The 23,350-nt window shown below is 45.4% G+C and overlaps 1 protein-coding gene across 12 annotated transcripts in view; it reads left to right on the forward strand.

The window, feature by feature from the left end:
• ZMYM4 (zinc finger MYM-type containing 4) overlaps positions 1 to 23,350 on the forward strand; it is a 1,242,519-nt gene that overhangs the window by 612,470 nt on the left and 606,699 nt on the right. For all 12 annotated transcript variants that reach the window (XM_069223800.1, XM_069223806.1, XM_069223798.1 and 9 more), the window contains exon 6: positions 22,244 to 22,505. In XM_069223800.1, the coding sequence (XP_069079901.1) occupies positions 22,244 to 22,505 (262 nt within the window). The remainder of the gene's footprint in view (positions 1 to 22,243; positions 22,506 to 23,350) is intronic.

Here is a 23,350-nt window from a genome sequence, read left to right on the forward strand (position 1 = left end):
GTTTGAATTAAAATGTGAAATCGAAGGGAAGTAGCAACAGCAATCAATGGCTGTCTTAATATATTATGATATTGTGATCACTACACTTTTTTATGGGGGGTTGGAGGTGCTTGATATAGAGAACACGATGGGGGTAGTTGTAGGTAATAAGGTTGATAATGGATACTGTGATAGTCAATCATGTTTAGTGTAATGGACTGCTTTTTAATTTATTAAATGTATTTTAAATTGATGGAAATTATTGCGATTATGGTGCAATTTAACATGCACATGTAAAAAATATGAATGAAATTCCTCCCATAACATTCCAAGTACAAAAACGTGGGAAACACATTTATTTATCTCAAAGGAAACGGAATACGACAGAGTGTCTGTGTATAACAGGCAAGCAGTCACCCGAATGTGATAACATGTAATGAGCTAAGAATAAATGCTATTTTTGTTTTTAAAGCACAGCAAAAGTGTATTACTGAAGCTTGTTTTTTTGTCACAGTAAAGTTCAAAATAAAACTTAGGTTGGTTATAAAGGCAGTCTCAAATATTGTTTAAATCTGTCTAACATAACAAACTAACAACCGCATTGTCTGAGGTGGAATAAACACACATTTAAAGCTGAATGTATATGTTGGACTTTTGGTCACTTTTTGGATACCCATAATATAAAATAAATGAAGTGTAACTTCTTCCTGTGTACCTTGCATGCATTGTGTGTTTACAGTCACAACTGTTGTTTAAAGTTGTTTAACATAAGAATTGAAAGGCAGCATTGTTTGAGGTGGAATAAAGGTAAATTTAAAGATGAATGCAAACGTTGCTCTCTTGGTCGCATTTTAGACACCCATATGCTAAAATAAATCAAGGGTAACATTTAGCAGTGTACCTTGCACACATTCTGTGTGTTTTGCTGTCACAACTATTGTTTAAAGCTGGCTAACAAAAGCATTGAAAGGCAGCTGTGTTCCATCGAAATAAAATGTAGGTTGTGGTTGCGATGCAGTCACAAATACTATTCAAAGCTGTCTAACATAGCAAATGAAAGGCAGCATTGTTCGAGTTGGAAGAAAGGTCAATTTAAAGCTGAACGTAAATGCTGCCCTCTTGGTCACATTTTGGACACCCATAAGCTAAAATATGTGAAGGGTAACTTTCCTGTGTACCTTGCACACATCTTATGTTTTTGCAGTCACAACTACTGTTAAACCCCTTCGCTGCTGGGCCTACCCCTAGCCCCCTCCTTCTCCTCTCCCATTCTGGCTATTTGGGATAGTTCCAGCTTATGGCTCCATAACATTTTATCTCATAAGGTATCCACACCTTATTTGCGCCCTTTTTGTTTCCCAACATCCTGGGGATTCTAAAGGTATTCAGGGTGAATTCCCCTGGAGGGGGCCGAGAAAATAGGCAAAATATAGCAAAATGTAGAGATTTTGGTGACAACTAGGGAAGGTGCTCCAAATAAGTGTGTTTAATGGTTTGCTGTTCTAAAGTCACCATCTTCCCAGCTTTCAGGAACATGCAGATCTGAATAAAAAAACTAAGTTTGTACCACAAATTTGACATTTTTTAAGAGGTAGCCCATTTTTCCTATTTTTGTGCTCTCAACCTACTTTGTTATAGAAACCAGTGTGAAATATATGGGTGATCCAGAGAAGTTAGATTTCTGAAAAGTAGCCAAAATTCCAAATTCAGCAAGAGGGTTCTGTGAATCCCTCAAGATTTTCTCAAGGAAAATAACTGTTAAAATAAAGAAATATTGATAATGAGTATGAAAGAATAGCCATTTGTGATATTTTCATCTGTAACTTTTTGTCACATGGCCGATTTACACAAAAGCAATATACCATTAAGTCTACTAGACCCTTCTGGTTTTGGGGATATATAGTTTTTATGTTCTCCAAAAACCCGGGGTATCCAGAGCCAGCAACTGAGCTGCCCTGTACAATGTTTTTTTTTGGAGTACGGAGTATAGATCAGTACATATAGCAAAATAGGCAGTGAAAAATGGACAGCAGAGAAACCTAAGTATTTCTGAAATGGGCAAAAGAAATTACGTTTAGCAGTAGTGGTTTTTACATCTCTGAATTTGTGGGTACCTATACTAGCTTTTGATTTACAGGATATTTTTCAAAATGTCTTCTTACACACTGTCTTACTTTTGAAACGCACAAATGCTGCGAAATCCAATTGATAATAACAAATTTCCTAATATTCTATGATCCCACATGTCTTCCAGTAAAATAGGTACCTCACTTGTGTGGGGTAGGCCTAGTGGCTGCGACAAAAAATGGCTCAAAACGCAACATGGACACACCGCATTTGGTCCACCGAAAACAGACCCTTTTCTCCAGTATGGGTAGCTTTAGATTTTGTGCTCTAGCTCATCTGGCACCTAAGGAAATCTAGCCAACCTGTCAATTATTGAAAACTAGACACCTAGGGGTATCCAGGATGGGCTGACTTCTGTGGCTCTCCCCATATTATTATTTTTTTTTTTTTTATTTAACCCGGAATACCTTGCAAACCTCAAACTTTGACAAAAAAAAAAAAAGTCCTCACATTTCTGTGATGGGAGGTTCTGGAGTCTGCGGGGAGCCAAAGGCTTCCAATAAACATGGCATTCGCTCCCCCTAGTCTCCCAGTAAAAATGATACCCCACTTGTGTGGGTATGCCTATTGCCTATGACAGAAACTGATCAAACCCAGGCTAATGGGAGTCTCCTGCCACAGGCCCCCCCGTTTGAGCTGTTCCTGTAGCAGTCAATATGCCCAGCCACACAAGTGGGTCTGCATTTTTTTCGATGCAAGTGTTGTAATGCAGTGGTAGGAATTTTTTGGATTCCGGAACGTTCTTTCACAGAAATGGAAAGTGATTTGAGATTTGTTGAGCTCTGGGGGTAACACAACCTTGTGGGATTCACGCAAGGCACATCCCTCTGAACTCCCTTGGTTGTTTAGTTTTAAAAAATGTCTGTGGTTCTTAAGTTTGCGTAGGTGGTGCCACAACACTGCCTCAAATACCGCATTTACCCCTGTTGCATACCTCTCAACATAGCGATTTAGGCCCTTTTGTGTTACTATCTCTTGGGCTATCCACACAAGTGGGCACCGTTCTTATAAGGAGACGTTTGGGACCTCATTGTAGTATGAAACCTGCAGCTCCACGCAGATTCCATGTCTTTCTGTAACAGAAATGTGATGAAAATGTATGCTTCTTACCAAAGTTTGACATTTCTAAGTAATATTAGCTGGTGAGATCCACTCAATGTATGCATCCCTGCACTCCGCTCCCGTAGGCTGACACCCGCACTTAAGGGGCTAATGCTCCTAAACAAAAGAGTTGAAAGGCAACATTGTTTGAGCTGGAATAAAGGTAAATAAACTCACAACAAGGTCCGCTTCTTGTGATATAAGAAAATACTCTTCTCATACACTGCTTTCATTGCAATGTTTGGGGAAGGAGGAGGAGGCTGGATTATTTATTTTTTTCAGACATGTCCACAATAACTAATTTGCACCACAATCACAAGCATTACAGTTTGTTTATACATTTTTTATTTTGTACATCAAATGTGAATTGCTTTCTTACCCTTATTTTTTCATATTGTACTGTTTTTCATGTTTTAAAAATTGAAACTTATTTTGTTGTTGTTTTTTTTTCCCCTTATTGTACCTTTTGAAACACTGTATACACCACATCAGATCCTTGTTTTGTATCTCTGCTCCCCACCCCCCACTGTCCCCCCAAAAATAACTAGTCCTGTTTGGGCATGTTTAGCAATTCAGCTGTTATATGGGCAAATTTTTACCACACAAATGTAATATTTTACTAAATAAACATACTTTGCTGAAACATTATTTATCTTGGTTTGTCTTCTACTAAATGTTCAAGCATAAAATGCTATAGATCGATCTGTTTTTTGCCATCTAAGTTTTTCATTTGCTGTGTACAGTGTTGGCACCAATTTAGTAACGATTCGGAGATGTGTTACAGGTAGGAAACACTTGGAGTGCCATTTCTATGGCTGGGTGGGTGCACTTGGCTCGGGTGGGTCATGGGGCTTTTTACAAGGAGACCAGGCTTGGGGACTTATTTTATTTGTTTCTAATGTTTTCTTCTCCCCACCAATCCTGCCTTTTGCCAAAGCTTCATCCTTTTGCTTTTCATACTTTCTTGCGCATTACACACGTATTAAATTTCCGTCCCACCATTTAAAACCCACCAGCTGCCACAGCATCTGACCCTCTCCAGTGTTGGTTCCAATGTTGATTCTTCCAACGTCCCCACTCACCTGGTCTAAATGCTGACTCTAATAGGGAGCCAGGGGGACATCTCCTCGAACCATGCCTCCCAGGTTGGAGTCTGAGCTCTGTCTGGTCTAGAACTCTAGAAGGAGTGGGAGGGTGGTTGCTGGGGCCTGAGGAATACCAGCTGTAGGACGCTCTGGGCTAGTGTGAGGAAATAGGTGAGGTCCGTGGACTGGGTACTTCTCCAGATACTGGCATGGTTTCTCCCCCTACTGTGGCTACAGAGGAGGTAGTTCTCTTTGCAGTGGTGGAGAGTAGGGTATCTGAGGTCTTGGACCTCATCCTGCCCTTCCTATCAGTCAAGACTAACTTCTTGACAGAAGTGCTGCAGCTGATTGTGTCCATATCCGAACCACATCACCTTTTAATTAGACTCTTAAAGATGTCCTTCTTGGGTCCTGGTCCAAGCCCAGCACAGGGTATCATATGGACAGGATGATTGCACGGCACCACCGGCTCACTCCTAGGGACTCAAACTCCCTCTCAGAGCATCCTACCCCAAAGGACTTGGTAGTCCAAGCCCTCCACTTCCCACGTAAATCTTGCCGCGTTCCCAAGTGCACCACTGGAATGGGATTCCAAGTGGCTGGACAGTTTACGGAAAACTTTCTCTTCCACCAGCCTGGCACTGCAGTCTGCTAAACCTGCATGCCTTTGGTGCTGCTATTCCCATGCTCTGTGGAATATGGTTGTGCAGGTGCTGCCAGTTGTGTGGGGTGTGGGGTGGGGGGTGGGGGGGGGGTGGCTGTGGACCCGGGCCGGGCTGGGCTGGGTGGACCCGGGCCGGGCTGGACTGGACTCTCCCAGGCTGGACTTTCCCAGGCTGTTGGTGATGAGAGAGATGCAGCTATGTTCACAATTTGGTGTGGGCTTGACACGACTGACTCACTGGGCAGAGTAGTTTTATCGACAATGGCCTTAACGACTCCATGGCTAGTTGAGGACAACTGCCCTTTATGGGGATTGTCCAAGTGTCGCTTATTGAAATGCCCGTTGACTCCCACTTCTTTAAAGACAAGGCAGATTTAGTGCTCGAATGCTTTAATGACAATAGGGCTAAGGCCAGGTGCTTGGCCCTTTCTGTGGCCCCTCTCCATGCGAATCTGTTTTTTGCTCCTTTTCTTGGTCACGGGAGGGACTTTCAGCTGTGTCTCTATCTGCTCAGCCACTGTAACTTGCACTCCTTCCAGTCTCTGGGTGGCCAGCGACACAGTACCCACCGATTCTGGGTTGGGCAGCCAGTGGTCGGGTCAGTCCACCACCCCCTTAGCAGCTGCAGCCACCAAACCTTCCTAATGTTTCCTCTTTCCTTCATGGACACCCAGTGGGTGGCAAGATTCACCATCACCTGTCCCACTGGCGGTCCAAAAAAATAGACCAGGTAAGTTTTGCTGATCACCGGAAGGGACTACCCCCTCCCCTTTGTGACTACCCATCCCCCAACCCACCACGTTGAGGCAGGCTGACTGAAGATCACCTATCCCTTCTCCCCCAGGAAGTTAAGGCTCTGTTGGCCAATGGAGCCACAGAGAAGTTGCCGAAGCCAGAAGTAGGTTGTAATGGCTATTCCCATTACTTTCTGGTGCCTTGGAAGGACAAAGACCTCCGTCCTATTCTAGATCTGCACTCTATTTCTTCCTCAAGAAGGAGAGAAGTTCAAGATGCTCATGCTAGCTCACATCCTGTCTGTCCTTGACCCGGGAGACTGGATGGTAGTGTTTGACTTGTAGGATGTAGGAAGTTGGCTCTGTATGTACTATTTCAAAGTAAGAAATAGCATGCACAGATTCCAAGGGTTCCCCTTAGAGGTAAGATAGTGGCAAAAATAGATAATTCTAATGCTCTATTTTGTGGTAGTGTGGTCGAGCAATAGGCTTATCAGAGGGTAGTGTTAAGCATTTGTTGTACACACACAGGCAATAAATGAGGAACACACACTCAAAGACAATTTCAGGCCAATAGTTTTTTATATAGAAAAATATCTTTTCATAGTTTATTTTAAGAACCACAGGTTCAAGATTTACAAACAATACTTTAAGTGAAAGGTATTTCACTTAGGAACTTTAGGAACTTTGAATTAGCAAAATAGCATATACAGTTTTCACACAAATGGCAATAAGCTATTTTAAAACTGGACACATTTCAATTTTCAACAGTTCCTGGGGGAGGTAAGTGTTTGTTAGTTTTGCAGGTAAGTAAATCACCTACAGGGTTCAAAGTTGGGTCCAAGGTAGCCCACCGTTGGGGGTTCAGGGCAACACCAAAGTTAACAAACCAGCAGCTCAGGTGCAGATGTCAAAGTGGTGCCCAAAACACATAGGCTTCAATGGAGAAGGGGGTGCCCCGGTTCCAGTCTGCCAGCAGGTAAGTACCTGCGTCTTCGGAGGGCAGACCAGGGGGGTTTTGTAGGGCACTGGGGAGTGGGGGGACACACAAGTCAGCACCAAAAGTACACCCTCAGCGGCACGGGGGCGGCCGGGTGCAGTGTGCAAACAGGTGTCGGGTTCGCAATGTAATCCAATGGGAGACCAAGGGGTCTCTTCAGAGATACAGGCAAGGGCGGGCTCCTCGGGGTCGCCACCACCTGGGCAAGGGAGAGGGCCACCTGGGGGTCGCTCCTACACTGGAGGTCTGATCCTTCAGGTTCTGGGGGCTGCGGGTGCAGTGTCCTTACCAGGCGCCGGGCCTTTGAAGCAGGCAGTCGCGGTCAGGGGGAGCCTCGGGATTCCCTCTGCAGGTGTCACTGTGGGGGCTCAGGGGGGTCAACTCCGGCTACTCACGGGCTCGCAGTCGCCGAGGAGTCCTCCCTGTAGTGTTTGTTCTCCACAAGTCGAGCCAGGGGCGTTGGGTGCAGAGTGCAAAGTCTCACTCTTCCGGCGGGAAACGTGTGTTGTTTCACAGTTGCTTCTTTGTTGCAAAGTTGCAGTCTTTGTGAAGCAGAGCCGCTGTCCTCAGGAGTTCTTGGTCCTTCTAGATGCAGGGTAGTCCTCTGAGGCTTCAGAGGTCACTGGACCCTGTGGAACGCGTCGCTGGAGCAGTTTCTTTAGAAGTGGGGAGACGGGCCGGTAGACCTGGGGCCAAAGCAGTTGGTGTCTCCGTCTTCTCTGCAGGTTTTTCAGCTCAGCAGTCCTTCTTCGTCTTAGGTTGCAGGAATCTATCTTGCTGTGTTCTGGGAGCCCCTATATACTCGATTTAGGGGTGTGTTTAGGTCTGGGGGGTTAGTAGCCAATGGCTACTAGCTCTGAGGGTGGCTACACCCTCTTTGTGCCTCCTCCCAGAGGGGAGGGGGGCACATTCCTATCCCTATTGGGGGAATCCTCCATCTGCATGATGGAGGATTTCTAAAAGTCAGTCACCTCAGCTCAGGACACCTTAGGGGCTGTCCTGACTGGCCAGTGACTCCTCCTTGTTTTTCTCATTATCTCCTCCCGCCTTGCCGCCCAAAGTGGGGCCGTGGCCGGAGGGGGCCGGCAACTCCACTAGCTGGCGTGCCCTGGGGTGCTGTAACAAAGGGGGTGAGCCTTTGAGGCTCACCGCCAGGTGTTACAGTTCCTGCAGGGGGAGGTGAGAAGCACCTCCACCCAGTACAGGCTTTGTTACTAGCCACAGAGTGACAAAGACACTCTCCCCATGTGGCCAGCAACATGTCTGGTGTGTGGCAGGCTGCTAAAACTAGTCAGCCCACACTGGAAGTCGGTTAAGGTTTCAGGGGGCATCTCTAAGACGCCCTCTGGGGTGTATTTCACAATAAAATGTACACTGGCATCAGTGTGCATTTTTTGTGCTGAGAAGTTTGATACCAAACTTCACAGTTTTCAGTGTAGCCATTATGGTGCTGTGGAGTTCGTGTTTGACAGACTCCCAGACCATATACTCTTATGGCTACCCTGCACTTACAATGTCTAAGGTTTTGCTTAGACACTGTAGGGGCATAGTGCTCAGGCACTTATGCCCCCACCTATGGTATAGTGCACCCTGCCTTAGAGCTGTAAGGCCTGCTAGAGGGGTGACTTATCTATACCTATAGGCAGTGTGAGGTTGGCATGGCACCCTGAGGGGACTTAAACGGCTACAGGCTCCCGGGGAGCCGGGAGGGCGCATGTGAATCTGCAGCGTCTCATGCCACGAACAGATGTACACTGGGTAAGTGACATTTTCCGTTACATGGCATGTGTAGCTGCAGATACACATGCTGTGCATAGACTAGTAAGCAGTTACCTCCCCAAAAGCGGTGGCTTAGCCTGTAGGAGTTGAAGTTGTCTGAAATAATGTTCGTAATACAGCCTGTCCTACTGTGGCTTGTGTTGTTAACACATCTACACAGTAATGTTTTGTGACTGTATGAGGCGTAGACCATGTGGCTGCCTTACAGATTTCGGTCATAGGTAAATTTCCTAGAAAGGCCATTGTGGCGCCTTTTTTCCTAGTGGAGTGCGCGTTTGGCGTAATAGGTAGATCTCTTTTTGCTTTAATATAGCAGGTCTGAATACATTTCACTATCCATCTGGCAATGCCTTGTTTGAATATTAGATTTCCTGCATGAGGTTTTTGGAAAGCTACAAACAATTGTTTTGTTCTATCAATGTAATACATTAGTGCTCTTTTAATGTCTAACGTATGTAAGGCTCTTTCGGCTACTGAGTCTGGTTGTGGAAAAAACACTGGGATTTCTACTGTTTGATTGAGGTGGAACGGTGATATAACTTTTGGTAAGAATTTTGGATTTGTACAGAGAACCACTTTGTTTATGTATTTGTATAAAGGGTTCTTGTATAGTAAATGCTTGTATTTCACTTACTCTTCTAAGAGATTTGATAGCTATTAGGAAGGCTACTTTCCAGGTTAAGTATTGCATCTCACAGGAGTGCATGGGTTCAAATGGTGGACCCATGAGTCGTGTCAATACAATATTGAGGTTCCACAAGGGGACTGGTGGCGTTCTCGGGGGTATGATTCTTTTCAAACCCTCCATAAATGCTTTGATGACTGGGATTCTAAAAAGTGATGTTGAATATGTAATCTGCAGATAGGCAGATATTGCTGTGAGATGTATTTTAATAGAAGAAAATGCTAGTTTAGATTTTTGTAAGTGTAATGAGCAGCTTACAAAGTTTTTGGCGGAAGCATGTAGTGGTTTAATGTGATTATCATGTCAGTAATAAACAAATCTTTTCCATTTGTTTGCGTAACAATGTCTTGTAGTAGGTTTTCTAGCTTGTTTAATGACCTCCATACATTCTTGTGTAAGGTCTAAATGTCCGAATTCTAAGACTTCAGGAGCCAGATTGCTAGATTGAGCGATGCTGGATTCGGGTGGCTGATCTGTTGTTTGTGTTGGGTTAACAGATCTGGTCTGTTTGGTAGTTTGATATGAGGTACTACTGACAGGTCCAGTAGTGTTGTATACCACGGTTGGTGAGCCCAGGTTGGTGCTATTAGTATTAGTTTGAGTATGCTTTGACTCAATTTGTTTACCAGATAAGGAATGAGCCAGAGAGGGGGGAAAAGCGTAAGCAAATATCCCTGACCAGCTGCCATAGAGCATTGCCCTTGGACTGAGGGTGTGGGTATCTGGATGCGAAGTTTTGGCATTTCGCGTTTTCTTTTGTTGCAAACAGATCTAGGTTTGGTGTCCCCCAGCGGTGGAAGTGATCTTGTAGAATTTGGGGATGTATTTCCCATTCGTGAGACTGTTGGTGATCTCGACTGAGATTGTCGGCTAGCTGATTGTGAATGCCTGGTATATATTGTGCTATCAGGCGAATGTTGTTGTGAATTGCCCAGTGCCAAATGTTTTGCGCTAGGATACACAGTTGACGAGTGCGTCCCCCCCGTTTGTTTAAATAATACATTGTTGTCATATTGTCTGTCTTGACAAGGATATGTTTGTGGGCTAGAAGGGGCTGAAAGGCTTTTAGTGCTAGAAAGACTGCTAGCAGTTCTAAATGATTTATGTGAAGTTGTTTTTGTTGACTGTCCCATTGACCTTGTATGCTGTGATTGTTGAGGTGTGCTCCCCACCAATCATGGAGGCGTCTGTTGTGATAATGGCGTGAGGTTCAGGGTCTTGAAAAGGCCGCCCTTTGTTTAAATTTACAGGGTTCCACCATTGAAACGAAAAGTGTGTTTGGCGGTCTATCAACACTAGATCTTGGAGTTGACCCTGGGGCCTGCGTCCATTGTTTTGCTAGGCACTGTTGTAAGGGCTGCATGTGTAGTCTTGCGTTTGGGACAATAGCTATGCATGAGGACATCATGCCTAGTAGTTTCATCACAAACCTGACCGTGTATTGTTGGTTTGATTGCATGCTTGATTTTATATTTTGAAACGACTGGACTCTTTGTGGACTTGGAGCAGCAATTGCTCTTTGCGTGTTGAGTGTTGCTCCCAAGTATTGTTGTATTTGGGATGGTTGTAAATGTGATTTTTGGTAATATGTGGAAAACCCTAGTTTGTGCAGAGTATCTATTACATATTGCGTGTGATTTTGACATTGTTGTTGAGTGTTGGCTTTTATTAGCCAATCGTCTAGATACGGGAATACGTGCATGTGATTTCTCCTTATATGAGCTGCTACTACAGCTAGGAATTTCGTAAATACCCTGGGGGCCATTGTTATTCCGAATGGCAACACTTTGAATTGGTAATGTTTGCCTTGCATTACAAACCTGAGGTATTTCCTGTGAGATGGATGGATGGATGGGTATGTGAAAATACACATCCTTTAGATCCAGTGTTGTCATGTACTCCCCTTGTTTTAGTAAAGGGACTACATCCATCGACCCCGTCTGATTCATCAGAGTCCGAACCCTGGATGGATATCCGCATCTCTTCTTCCTCGGCGTCGAGATGTTGTGACTGTTTCGACGCCATCTGTAACCGGCTTGCGCGTTGATCTCTTAAGGTCTTCTTGGATCAAAACGCTTTGCAGGCCTCACATGTATCCTCTGTGTTCGGGTGATAAACACAGGTTACAGACCCGATGCTGGTCTGTGTAAGGATACTTGGCGTGGCACTTCGGACGGAAAGGGGTCCGGTCCATTAGTTCTTTGCCGACGGGTGTGGTCGGGCCGACCAGGCCTTGATTAAGTGCGGAAGCCCCGAAGGGCCGCCGAAGCGGTCTTGTTGTTGGTGCCGATATGATGATACTAAACCGGTCTCGAACGCAAACAATACCGACGAATTTCGATGATTTTCTAAGTTTCCCCAATTCGAATTATGGAGCGAAGAGGAACACGTCCGAACCCGATGGCGGAAAGAAAACAATCTAAGCTGGAGTCGACGCCCATGCGCAATGGAGCCGAAAGGGAGGAGTCCCTCGGTCTCGTGACTCGAAAAGACTTCTGCGAAGAAAAACAACTTGTAACACTCCGAGCCCAACACTAGATGGCAGAATAATGCACAGCATGTGAATCTGCAGCGTCTCATGCCACAAACAGATGTACACTGGGTAAGTGACATTTTCCATTCCTTTAATACACAATATGTACATACATTTCTACTCCATTGCATGGGCACCTCTAGTATCCTTACTTTACCAACTCCTACCTCACCCTTTGCGGGGAAAACAGTCTAAGATGGAGTCGACGCCCATGCGCAATGGAGCCGAAAGGGAGGAGTCACTGGGTCCCGTGACTCGAAAGGAGGTCTTCGAAGAAAAACAACTTGTAACACTCCGAGCCCAACACTAGATGGCAGGATAATGCACATCATGTGAATCTGCAGCGCAACATGCCAAGAACACAAACCATATACTAAGAAAGTGGAATGCGAACACGGGGCCCCCACCTAGCTAAGTAAATTTTGTAGAGGGGAGCTGGGAGTACTAGTAAACCACACTGGTACTCATTGGTTACATAAATTGAGCTAAAATTCAGTGTATCCAAATTTATTCATTGTGGCTGTAGGCTTTTCAGGCACATAACATATCACCCGGTGCATCAGTTTTGACTATTTTCAAGTCCTTTTAAGAAATATTTGCCTCCAACTGAAGTTAAAAGGTGTTAACAAGGGGAAGGGCAAGCTTTTTGCAAGGTGCCATCTTAAGTCTCCCTAGTGCACTGTGGGTAAGCCTTAATGTTCAGATTGCGCCTCCAGGAGCTTGGTGTGAGCAGCTGCAGGCTGGGAGAGGTATTTACAGGTTGTGGTTGCATCTAAGAGCTGCATGCTGTACATTTGGGGAAATACTTCAATAGATCCCCAACACACATACACTAATTTCTGAATGTAATCAGCCAGCTCTCTCGTTTTGTCTTGTTTCAGGGCACACTAGTAAAGGGATTGGGACACATTTAACATGTTAACATGGCATTTTAAATCATGGAAGTGTTTCAGCTGCTAATTTATCGAGAAAGCAAGTATGGCTCAAAGCTGCTTTAAGAGCTGACGCTTAAATAAAATTACTTTTTTGTTAACGGATATTTTTTAAATAGCCAAATTTTATTCTTGAATTGAAAGGACTTCTCAAGCAAACCTTTCAGAATAAGTAGTCCACTCTTTTCAATGTTTGTATTTCTGTGTGATACATTCCCTTATACAATACTTTGGTATCAGCATTTTTATAGCACATTTAGGTGCATTGATGTTGCCTTGCAATATATTCGGCATTCCCTTTAACTATCCCCATGAATCCGAGGTTTGTATCTGAGTGGAGTCTGATTTAGTATGTGGTGTATTCTGGGTGTTGGTTCTTGGTTGTCATTAAGCTTTGGTTGTATGATCATGCTGTGTCTGAGGTCACAGGGCTTTACTAGGTGAAACCCTGAATATAATATTTTATAGAGTTTTGATTTCATCTATACGTGGATGACACATAGCCGATCTTTGGCTCTATCTAACATAACACCAAACCTATACCTTGGACTCAGACTGCTTCGGCACTGCTTCAGCTTTATCTGTCAGTTTCTCCTAGATATATTGATACTTTAGCTTTTTAAATACAGAGCTTTGTGTACACATACTGTGTGCAACAGAACCTTGAAACTCTCACCACTATGTGTATCTACTCTATTCATCAGTATACTATCACACTGAACGTTGTAGTTTATAATCTGCTTTCCTCGTTATGCAGTTTTCTTTGAATGGGACCATCTCCAATACTGTAACACTTTTGGAATCGATTTTTGCTGTTTTCTCCCTGTCTCCTTACATATCGATAGGCTTAATTTGTAGTACTCAGGCTTCGGAAGGATACTTCTAACCTCAGACTCCTCACCTTTAGAATATCCCCAGGCGCTAGGTTGAATTTGGAAATCTTTTCAGCACTCTGTATAATTCCGTGCCTTTTTATGTGGGTCTGGAGCTGGTTATGTGTCTTTATAACGCAAGCCATGACCCTGCATGTAATTCAACAATTTGGTCTTAATGCTTTGCATTACATTGTGTCTTTACCACTTGTGTGTGTGTGGACACATTATTACATGTATAGCCATATAGGTATATACATGTTTGTATACATATGCAGATCTTGGGGGGAGCACATACCCCCGCCAAAACCATGTTGTGTGCAGATCTTCATGAAATTTCCCCTTTTAAAAAAAAAAAAAAAAAAGTCAATTACCCTCAAATCCTTCCTGGGAAGTTTTGAAGTTATCTGTCAAGCGGGGTCAGAGGAAAAAGGGGCCCAAAACATATATTTTCCATAGGTAAAATTAGATTACGATTCAGGAAAAACAGCTGAACCAATTACACCAAATTTGCCAGAAACTTAGATTTGTTCTCAATTTGCATTTTATTATTTGATGTAATTATTTTGAGCCGTTTTAGAGAAATTAAGGGTTAGAATTTAAAGATATATTTTATCATGCGACAAATTTCACTGTGCAATCTGATTGGTTTGCCCAGCGGGACCGAGACGTGATTTTCGGCTGCAATATGAATACAAGTGTTGAGTGATAATTTTGTGCCCCTGTAGTCCCATGGGTCCCAACACTTAACACTAAAATGACCCTTAACTCCCTTTACCTCTGCCCGTGCTTTTACCCTCCTCATTTTTTAAATATAAAAACGTTATTATAAGTTGTGCACGGTAAAGACAGCATTGTAAGTGCTACTTCCCTTCAGAGCTGGCTACTAACCTTTTCTTGTCAGTTGATGAGCCTTTTCTCTAGACACTTTTTCCAGCGTGCAAGGAAACATGCCCCAACCTAAAACTAGTGAAAGCCTTTAATGGATTGTTGCAAACAGATATGATGTATCCTGATGTGGTGTCTCTGGTGTTAGAAGTTCAGTCAGTACTCAGAAGTCATGTGAGTAGTGTGCCTTGATGCACCCAAAGGCCATCTTCGAACACAAAGCAAAGCTGTTTCTGGAGACTGCAGGATGTATTGAACTTGCGGTTTCTGGCTGAAGTTAAGGACTCCGGCCGTTTCTGTATCAGGTTGTTGTCACAGTCCAAAACTTTGGGTAAGTCTAATTACAAAATGAAGCACAAGTCAAAAAGGGACTTGTCTTTTTTTTTTTTTTAATAGAAGTAGTGAGGACTTCAGGAGACCTTCATGGTCCCAGCCCCCTACTAAGGAGATGATCATGCAGCCTATTCAGATATAACCTGAGTTTCCTGGGCTGTTGGTCATGCCACAGCAAATTGAGGCATTTAAGAGTTAAGGCTTTGTCTGAAGACCCCACTATACCTTCTGTTGCATTGTCAGGCCCCACAGATCCTCGGAGGTCTCCAGCCGGTTTACCACCAGCAGAACCGCCCTCTGCACTGTCCGCCTTCCTAACCCGCTTCAGGTTAAGCTCCGACTTCAGAGCCAAACCCGTGTCTGGCACTATGATCCATGCTGGTCTCTGTCACGTCGACTGTTCCAGTGGCAGACTATTGATTCCACTACCCATCTCTGAACCAAGTCAGACTCCACCTCGTCCTGAAGTTGTGTCCCAGAACACTTCATACGCATCCTGCCCAGTACACCCTTACAAGTCAGCATCTTTGCCTTGTAGCCATCCTCCAGGTTTCCAGCATTTTTTCAGATCGAACTATGACCAGAATTAACCAACTTTTGGTGGTGATGGTGGGGATGAATTTCCTCCACAATATTTTGATGACAGCTTTTGGTTTGGACCTACAAGAGCCCAATGGGTTGGACACTTTCCCTTGTGGGGAAAGTAGGATCTTTCTGACATGGTTGTCCCCACTTTTTACCTGGTGTTAGTGTGTTTTGACTGTAGTACACTGGGATCCTGCTAATCAGGACCCCAGTGTTGGTGTTCTTTCCCCTAAATTGGTTGGTATTTCTTACACCCCACAATGGACATACTGATGTACCCCTGTAAGTCCCTGGAATATGGTACTTAAGAACCCTGGGCATTGGTACACCAGAGGTCCCCCATGGGCTGCAGCATGTATTATGCCACCCATGGGAGCCCATGCAAATTGTGTCTACAGGCCTGCCATTGCAGCCTGTGTGAAATAGTGCATGCATTCTTCACCCCAGATATAAGGATTACCTTATATCACAGCCACTGCACTTTGACCCTATATGTCACCCCTAAGGTAGTCCCTTCAGTCCAAGGGCAGGGTGCACGGTTCTAAGTATGAAGGTACTCCTACACGGGCAGAAGTACTCCTGCAAACTTCAGGCTCCATTTTCTGGGCTTTGTAAGCACAGGGTAACCATTCTAAGGTATGTAGTGGACACTGGTTGTTACGAGATGTCCAACTACATAATGTTTTCTCTGAACCTAGTCATGATTGCTATTAGAAATGTTGGAATCATGCAACTACACCAGTTCTATTGTTAGTTGCATGCTACCATGTTCTTTGGGGATTCCTTAGAGGATCCCCCATGTCTGCCTGTTCAGCTTTGCAGGGTCTGCATGCAAGCCAGTGCTGTTGCCGACCCCAGACACTGTTCTGCCCTCCTGCTGCTGAGCTTAACTCGGGCAGGGGAAGGTAGAACAAAGGATTTCCTTTAGTGGAGAGGTGTTACCTCCCTCTCCTTTAGAAATAGGTGTCTCTGGGCTAGAGTGGGTGCTCCTAAGTGCCCCAAGACTTATTTGAAGGGGACATTTAGTGCCCTTCTTTTAAAACTGGTTCCTTCCAGTGCAGGAGCCCTCGGGCTCCCTCTCTGGCGCAGAACGCACAAAGGACAGGAGAGTGACCATCCCCCTTTCCAGCTTCTCCCTTATTAGGGGTGCCCAGAGCTCTGCCAGGTGGCCACTTAATTCTGCCATCTTGGAAACAGGATGGAGGAGGCCCTTTGGGGTGGGGCCCCAGATTTGTCTTCACAACTTATTCTACAACCTGGGTTCTGCTGCTAGACTTTGCCGGGAACAAGGACAAGGACTGGTAGGAGGGCTCCTACTGCAACTTTGTCCCGGAGCAGTGCAAGAACTCTTCAACTTTCATTGCCATGCATCCTCCAGATTTACAAGGACTCTTCCTGCACTAAGAACATCCATAAGGAATCTCCCTTGGAGTGAAGGGGCCACTTGCCTGAAAACGCAGGCACCTTGATGTTGACCAGTTTGCAGATCCTGCTGTCCCACAACCCCCTCAAGGCTCTGCAACATAGGTGGTTGTTCTGCAGCTCCCTAGAGGTCTGACCTGTTATCTTTGAAACCAGGAAGATGGTGGTCCCTTGTTAGATCTGCTGGCACAAAACCCCTGTGCACTTTGTCATCGTCATCAAGGCTTGTAGGCTCTTCATCTCAAAGACCTCCTAGCTCCAAGAAGGCCCAGCCTTAATCATCATACAGCTCCAAGACTGACATCCTCCCTGCAACCTCTGCAACGTTGTCCTTATTAGTGCTGCTGAGGCTTCTTCGCAACCCCCGTGTGCTTGCTGCCAGAGGGTCCTCCTGGGGTCTCCTTCGATTCCTGCTGGCTCTCCTCACTGCTGAGGCTGGCTCTGACTTACCTGTAAAAGTTGAGTCCCTTGCTAGTCTCAACTACTGCAACTTTGTGAAACATTCCTTTTGCATTTGCAAAGGCTTGTTTGCGGTCCTGCTGACCACTGACCCTTGTGCATTTGACAACCGGCGTGGGGCAGCTCGTGGACGACTCCTGGGATCCTTCTGTAGCATCTGGATGCTGCAGCTGCATCTTCACGACAAGTGTCAAATAGAGAAGCATCCATGAGAAGGGTGGGCATGCCCTCCTGCCTCCCCTGGATGTCTCTGGGTGGTTTGGACTCTGTACCCTCTCTTCATAGTTGCTCCTTGCCCGACATCCATGCCTGGGTTTCACCGAACTGGTCCATTGGTCACCGTAGGAGCTGGACAGCCGAGGTCCCCATTGACTTCAACTTCACCCCTATGCACCTGGGCTCCCTGGTGGAGGTACTCCACTTCTCTGGGTATGCATGGGTGGGGGCACTCTTGGACCTTTCTTGTCCCAACAGGTTTACTCTGGGTCCTCTGGGAAGGGTCAGTTTACAACTTTTCCTAACCGTGACTTAACCAAAGTTATCCTGTGGGACACCCGACACTAGGTAACACCTCTGCGCATGGGCTCCCTGGGAATACGTGCTACTTACCTCTGGTGCTTTAGTACTTCCCCAATGCTTAGAATTCTTGAGTGTTAGTGTTGGAAAATGCCACTGTTGGCATGGTTACCCCCTAACTTTTTGTCTTTTGTTGTTGCCAGCTTTATTTGAAAGTGTGCTGGGACCCTGCTAATCAGGCCCCCGCACCAGTGTTCTTTCCCTAAAATGGTACCTTTGTCTCCAAAATTGGCAGAGCCCTGGCACACACAAGTCCCTTGTAAAAGGTACTCCTGGTACCAAAGGCCCTGTGGCCAGGGACAGTCTTTAAGGGGTGCAGCATGTATTATGCCACCCTGGGGACCCCTCATTCAGCACATGCACACTGCCTCACAGCTTGTGTGTGCTGGTGGGGAGAAAAAGACTGGGCTGGCTAGCTGGACGAGCACTATGCCTCTACAGTATCTAAGCCAATTCTTGGACATTGTAAGTGCAGGATAGCTTTAAAGAGTATATGGTCTGGGAGTTTGTCAAACACAAACTCCACAGTTCCATAATGGCTACACTGAATACTGGGAAGTTTGGCATCAAACTTCTCAGCACTATAAATCCACACTAATGCCAGTGTGAGATTTATTGACAAATACACCCAGAGGGCATCTTAGAGATGACCCCTGCATGCCAGCACAACTGCTAGTGCTAGGCTGACCGGTCTCTGCCAGCCTGCCACTTCCAGACTAGTTTCTGGCCACATGGGGCGAGTGCCTTTGTGCACTCTGTGACCAGGAACAAAGCCTGTCCTGCGTCACCTCCCTCCTGCAGGAACTGTAACGCCTGGCCGTGAGCCTCAAAGGCTCGGGCCTGGTGTTACAACGCCCTGGGGCACTCCAGCTAGTGGAGATGCCTGCCCCCCTGGACACAGCTCCCACTTTTGGTGCCAAGTCCGGAGGAGTTAATGAGAAAAACAAGGAGTCGTCCACCCCTAAGGTGACCAGAGCTGATGTGACCCCCTCCTTTGAAAATCCTCCATCTTGTTTTGGAGGATTTAGTCCAATTGGATTAGGGATGTGCCCACCTCCCCAAAGGGAGGAGGCACAAGGAGGGTGTAGCCACCCTCCGGGATAGTAGCCATTGGCTACTGCCTCCAGCGCTAAACACACCCATAAATCTAGTATTTAGGGGCAACCCGGAACCCAGGAAGTCTGATTCCTGACGACCTAACAGGGATGACTGCTGACATGAAAACCCTGCAGAGAAGACTGAGATGACAACTGATTTGCCCCTAGCCCTACCAGCCTGTCCCCTCATTCAAAGAACCTGCAACAACGATGCATCCTGCGGGCCCAGCAATCTCTGCTGACTCAGAGGACTGCCAAAGGACCAAGAAACTTCAATGGACAGCGGCTGTGTCCAGAGCAACAAGAAGAAACCATCTTTAAAGGGACTCTCACCTCGCTCCAGAGGCGTGAGTCCCCACCACTGTGCACCCAATGCTCCCGGCCCGTGTCTAGAGAAACAAACGCTGCAGAGAGGACCCCCAGGCTCCTGCAATGACATGTCCATCCTGAGCCGACCTCCCTGCCCCCCCACGACGACGCCTGCAGAGGGAATCCAGAGGATCCCCCTGACCATGACTGCCGGGTAACAAGGAACTCGATGCCTGGAAGAAGCACTGCACCCGCAGCCCCCGGGCCTGTGAAGTTCCAACCACCAGTGCAGCAGTGACCAGCAGGCGGCCCTCACCCTTGCCCAGTCGGTGGCTGACACGTGAAGCCTCCCGACACCACCCCAAACCGTCCCCCTCCTCCCCCACACCCCTCACCCCGTGCCCTGGCTGCATCGTCAGTGACTGCTTGAGGCCCCTCCATTGATTTCAACACAAAATCTGACGCCTCGGTTTGCACACTGCACCCGGCCGTCCCTGTGCCGTTGAGGGTGTATTTTGTGTGCCTGTTTGGGACCCCCAACCCTGATTCCCCCCTACCCCGCACCCCCACCATCCCCAACCCCATCCCTTCTCCTGTGCTCTACAAAACCCCCTTGGTATGCTCCCCGTGGACGCAGGCACTTACCTTCTAGCAGACTGGAACCGGAGCACCCCTAGACTCCATAGGCACCTGTTTTATTTGGGCCCCTCTTTGACCTCTGCACCTGACCGGCCCTGTGTTGCCTTGAACCCCCAACGGTGGGCTACCTACGCCCCGGAGACTGAACTTGTAAGTGCTTTACTTACCTCAAAAACTAAGCTGTACTTACCTCCCCAGGAACTGTTGAATTTTGCAGGGTTCACTTGTAAAATTGCTTATTGCCCTTTTTTTTTGCCAAACTGTGTACATTACTGTTTTGATTCAAAGTTCTATCTTTAATATGCAAAGTACCTTAGAAGAATCTTGTGGTTCTAAAATAAATTAAGAAAAGAATATTTTTCTATATAAAAACCTATTGGCCTGGAGTTAAATCAGTGTGTGTGTGTGGCAAATGCTTAACACTACCCTCTGAATAAGCCTAACTGCTCGACCACACTACCACGAATAGAGCATTACTATTATCTGTTATTGCCTCTGTCAAGCCTCTTGGGGAACCCCTGGACTCTGTGCACACTATCTCTCACTTTGAGATAGTATATACAGAGCCAGCTTCCTACAGTTAGTCTTAGTTAGCTGTGCTTTTATCAACTAATTTTATTTAGCATTTATTTTAGTATATGGTTTGAACTGTCCCCCACCCCTGCCAAACATCACATCTATATATCCTGTAGCTATCTGTTTTTCAGTATATTTTTGTGTGTTCATCTCTCCAGTTAGGAGATATACTAAAGTTAGTTTAGTGCCTGTGTGAATAAAGAATACTCTATTTTTCTAACACTTAGTGTGATTCTTTTTTGGGTGTAAATCATTGACTGACTTTGTGGTTATTGCAGTTGCTTTACACCCCCTCTGATAAGCCTTTGTGCTGCTCTCCACAGCTACCCTTTGAGAGTTTTGGTTATTAGAAACCTCGGACAGTATCACTAAGGGTTGCCGGGACTCAGTGCAGGGTGCATCACCTATAGGTGTACCCCACATACTGGTTCAACCTCCTAAACCCCTGACATGGGGATATGTTCTTCTCCTGGCCCTTCCAAGGAAGCATCAACCTCATTCTCTGTATTCATTAGAAAAGCAGCAGTAGTTCTAGCTTATCAGTTAACTTTTGTCTAGGTGAAATCCAATGTCCTTATGGAAGCTTGATATCCCGCTCAGAAGTCATCCAAACCTTTACTTCCATTCAGCAAAGCCCCAACCGACACCCTTCTGGGCACTTGAGCTAAATTCTGCTCGTACCTACTTAAGCGCAGACAGGTGGCATGATGCCTCAGTCCCGCTGCAGGTGACACTGCCTTCCTGATCCAGCACACTACTCTTAAGAGCCTGGTAGTGCTAACGTCTACGGCATGGTTACCCCACATCTTTTCCTATGCCCCGACTTTTTGCTCTTCCTCACATAGTCCAAATATATTGAGGATTTTGGAAAGAGGATGTTTACACCAGCTGGCCTTCCCCCTAGGTCTGCAACACCAGCTGCTTCCTAAGTATGTTCTCCTGTACATTGAGACATGGTTGTACAGGTCTTTCCAGCAGTCAAAGAATTTAATGCCAACCTGGCACAGACCATACAAGATGCATCATACGTTCAGGCCTGGACACAACCTTCTTCTGTTCAGGCTGAATGGTTAGTACTAGCATGGGGCTCCGCCACCATGCATGGATGAGATCCATAAGTTTTGTTTTTTTAATAGATGTTGAAGCATTGTTTATACATACGCCTTTTGAAGAGTCTCGCCTTTTTAACAAGGCTGATTCCCGATTTGAGTGCTTCAAAGAAAGTAGAGCCACTGCTCACTCACTCCCTTGGTCTCTCCACACCTGCATTGCAGTATCCCTGACAATTTTGAAGCATCGCCTGAGGCTTTGCCTACAGACCGCATCAAGGCCCACCGCCAAAAGCAGCTGACACTGTTCTTAAAACCTAATCCTGGAGCTGTTAAATTCTGCAAAATCTCTTTGGTGAAGCTGCTAGGTGTGACTTTTTACTTTGCAATTTGACCCCGTGTTTAGTGGAAAATAGTGAGGATGTGTGAGTAGGATAGTTATTTTAGTGCTTACTCATTTTCTCTTAGTGTGTACACTCTTTTCTTTAATTAGCTTTAAGTCGACCACTCAGGACTCTGTCGAACATAAACTGGCTCATTAAATTGGAAGAGAACTGGTGAGGTAATATACACAGTGAAGGGGACATGCAGCGTGTGTTGTATCCTTGTATACATGGTTCAGAATTCAAAACTCTATATTCACAGTAGTGTGGAAGCGTTTTTGGTCTTATCGATAGTCATCGGGAGTACCCACAGGTTGATAATCCGTGAAAGTCTAAGGCATCATGGTAACATTAAAGGTAATTTTAATGTTTCAACTGTTAGTTTTGGTTCTTCATGAATTGTTTTGGCTCCTCATGATTTCTTTTTGTCTTGCAGCTCCCCAGCTTTCGAGTACCTTGCAGCCACCTATTGTCTCGCCTTCCATGAACAAATCTCTTCCTGCTGTCCCTGCAATTCCACCTCCAGCTGTCCGAGTTTCTTGCTCTGGCTGCAAGAAGGTCCTCCAGAAAGGACAGACTGCTTACCAGAGGAAAGGATCTACCCAGCTCTTCTGTTCCACTCTGTGCCTCACTGGATACACCGTCCCAGCAGCCAGACCCCCTTCCCTGACAAAGAAAACATGTGCCAGCTGCTCTAAGTATACCAATCTTTTAGTTTAATTTCTTTGTTGAAAAATAAGTTAAAATGTACTGTTAACAATAGGTTTATTTACTTATAGTTTTTAAACTGCCCTATCCTGTCTTCATTCCGGTTTCTTACATCTGCTTTGCTCGAACCCCCCTTTTCATTTTTTGAAATGCACATAATTGCATAGCTAGACATGCCTTTTCCAGCTTAGACTACATATACAGTATATGTAATCCAGCCTAATTTGGCAGTCCTTAGTGTTCCAAAATGTGTATTCTTTGAGTTTCCGGTTAATCCAGAATAAAAATCTAGGAATAGGAATATTAATTCCAATATACAATTTCTATTTGAGTTTTTCTTCGTTTATTTCCCACTCTTATTATTATTTTGTGGCAGCAATGAATCATGATTATTTGACTAAATGGTTTGAATATTCCGTTGTTACCAGTATTTTTCTATGTCATTTGAGGGAATCATTCCGCAGCATTCCATGCTTTCACAGTGATCGAAATCACTAGATGTTCGATGTACAAAGCTGTTTTTCATTCACAAGCCCTATGATTCACAAAATCTGAAAATTCGCAAAAACAATGCCCAAAAAAGTTTGTTGCCTTTTCCGAATCACAAGCAAGCGTCTGTGTAATGAGCACACCCATCAGCCGTTTTGGATGGGGAAGAACCATTCGTTTGTGACAAGAATTGTGATCTCAATCTATCGATTACAGACCCCCATCTCAGTGAGGGTGTTTTTTCAGTTTGCAAAGGGGCAGCTGTCTACATGGAACAGGCTTTTTCTGAAAGTCATCTACTTTACTCGAACTTCCTCAGTTGGTTCAAAATAAAAACATTTGAATT

Source organism: Pleurodeles waltl, chromosome 3_1, assembly GCF_031143425.1.
Source record: "Pleurodeles waltl isolate 20211129_DDA chromosome 3_1, aPleWal1.hap1.20221129, whole genome shotgun sequence".
In the NCBI taxonomy this organism is placed as follows: domain Eukaryota; kingdom Metazoa; phylum Chordata; class Amphibia; order Caudata; family Salamandridae; genus Pleurodeles; species Pleurodeles waltl.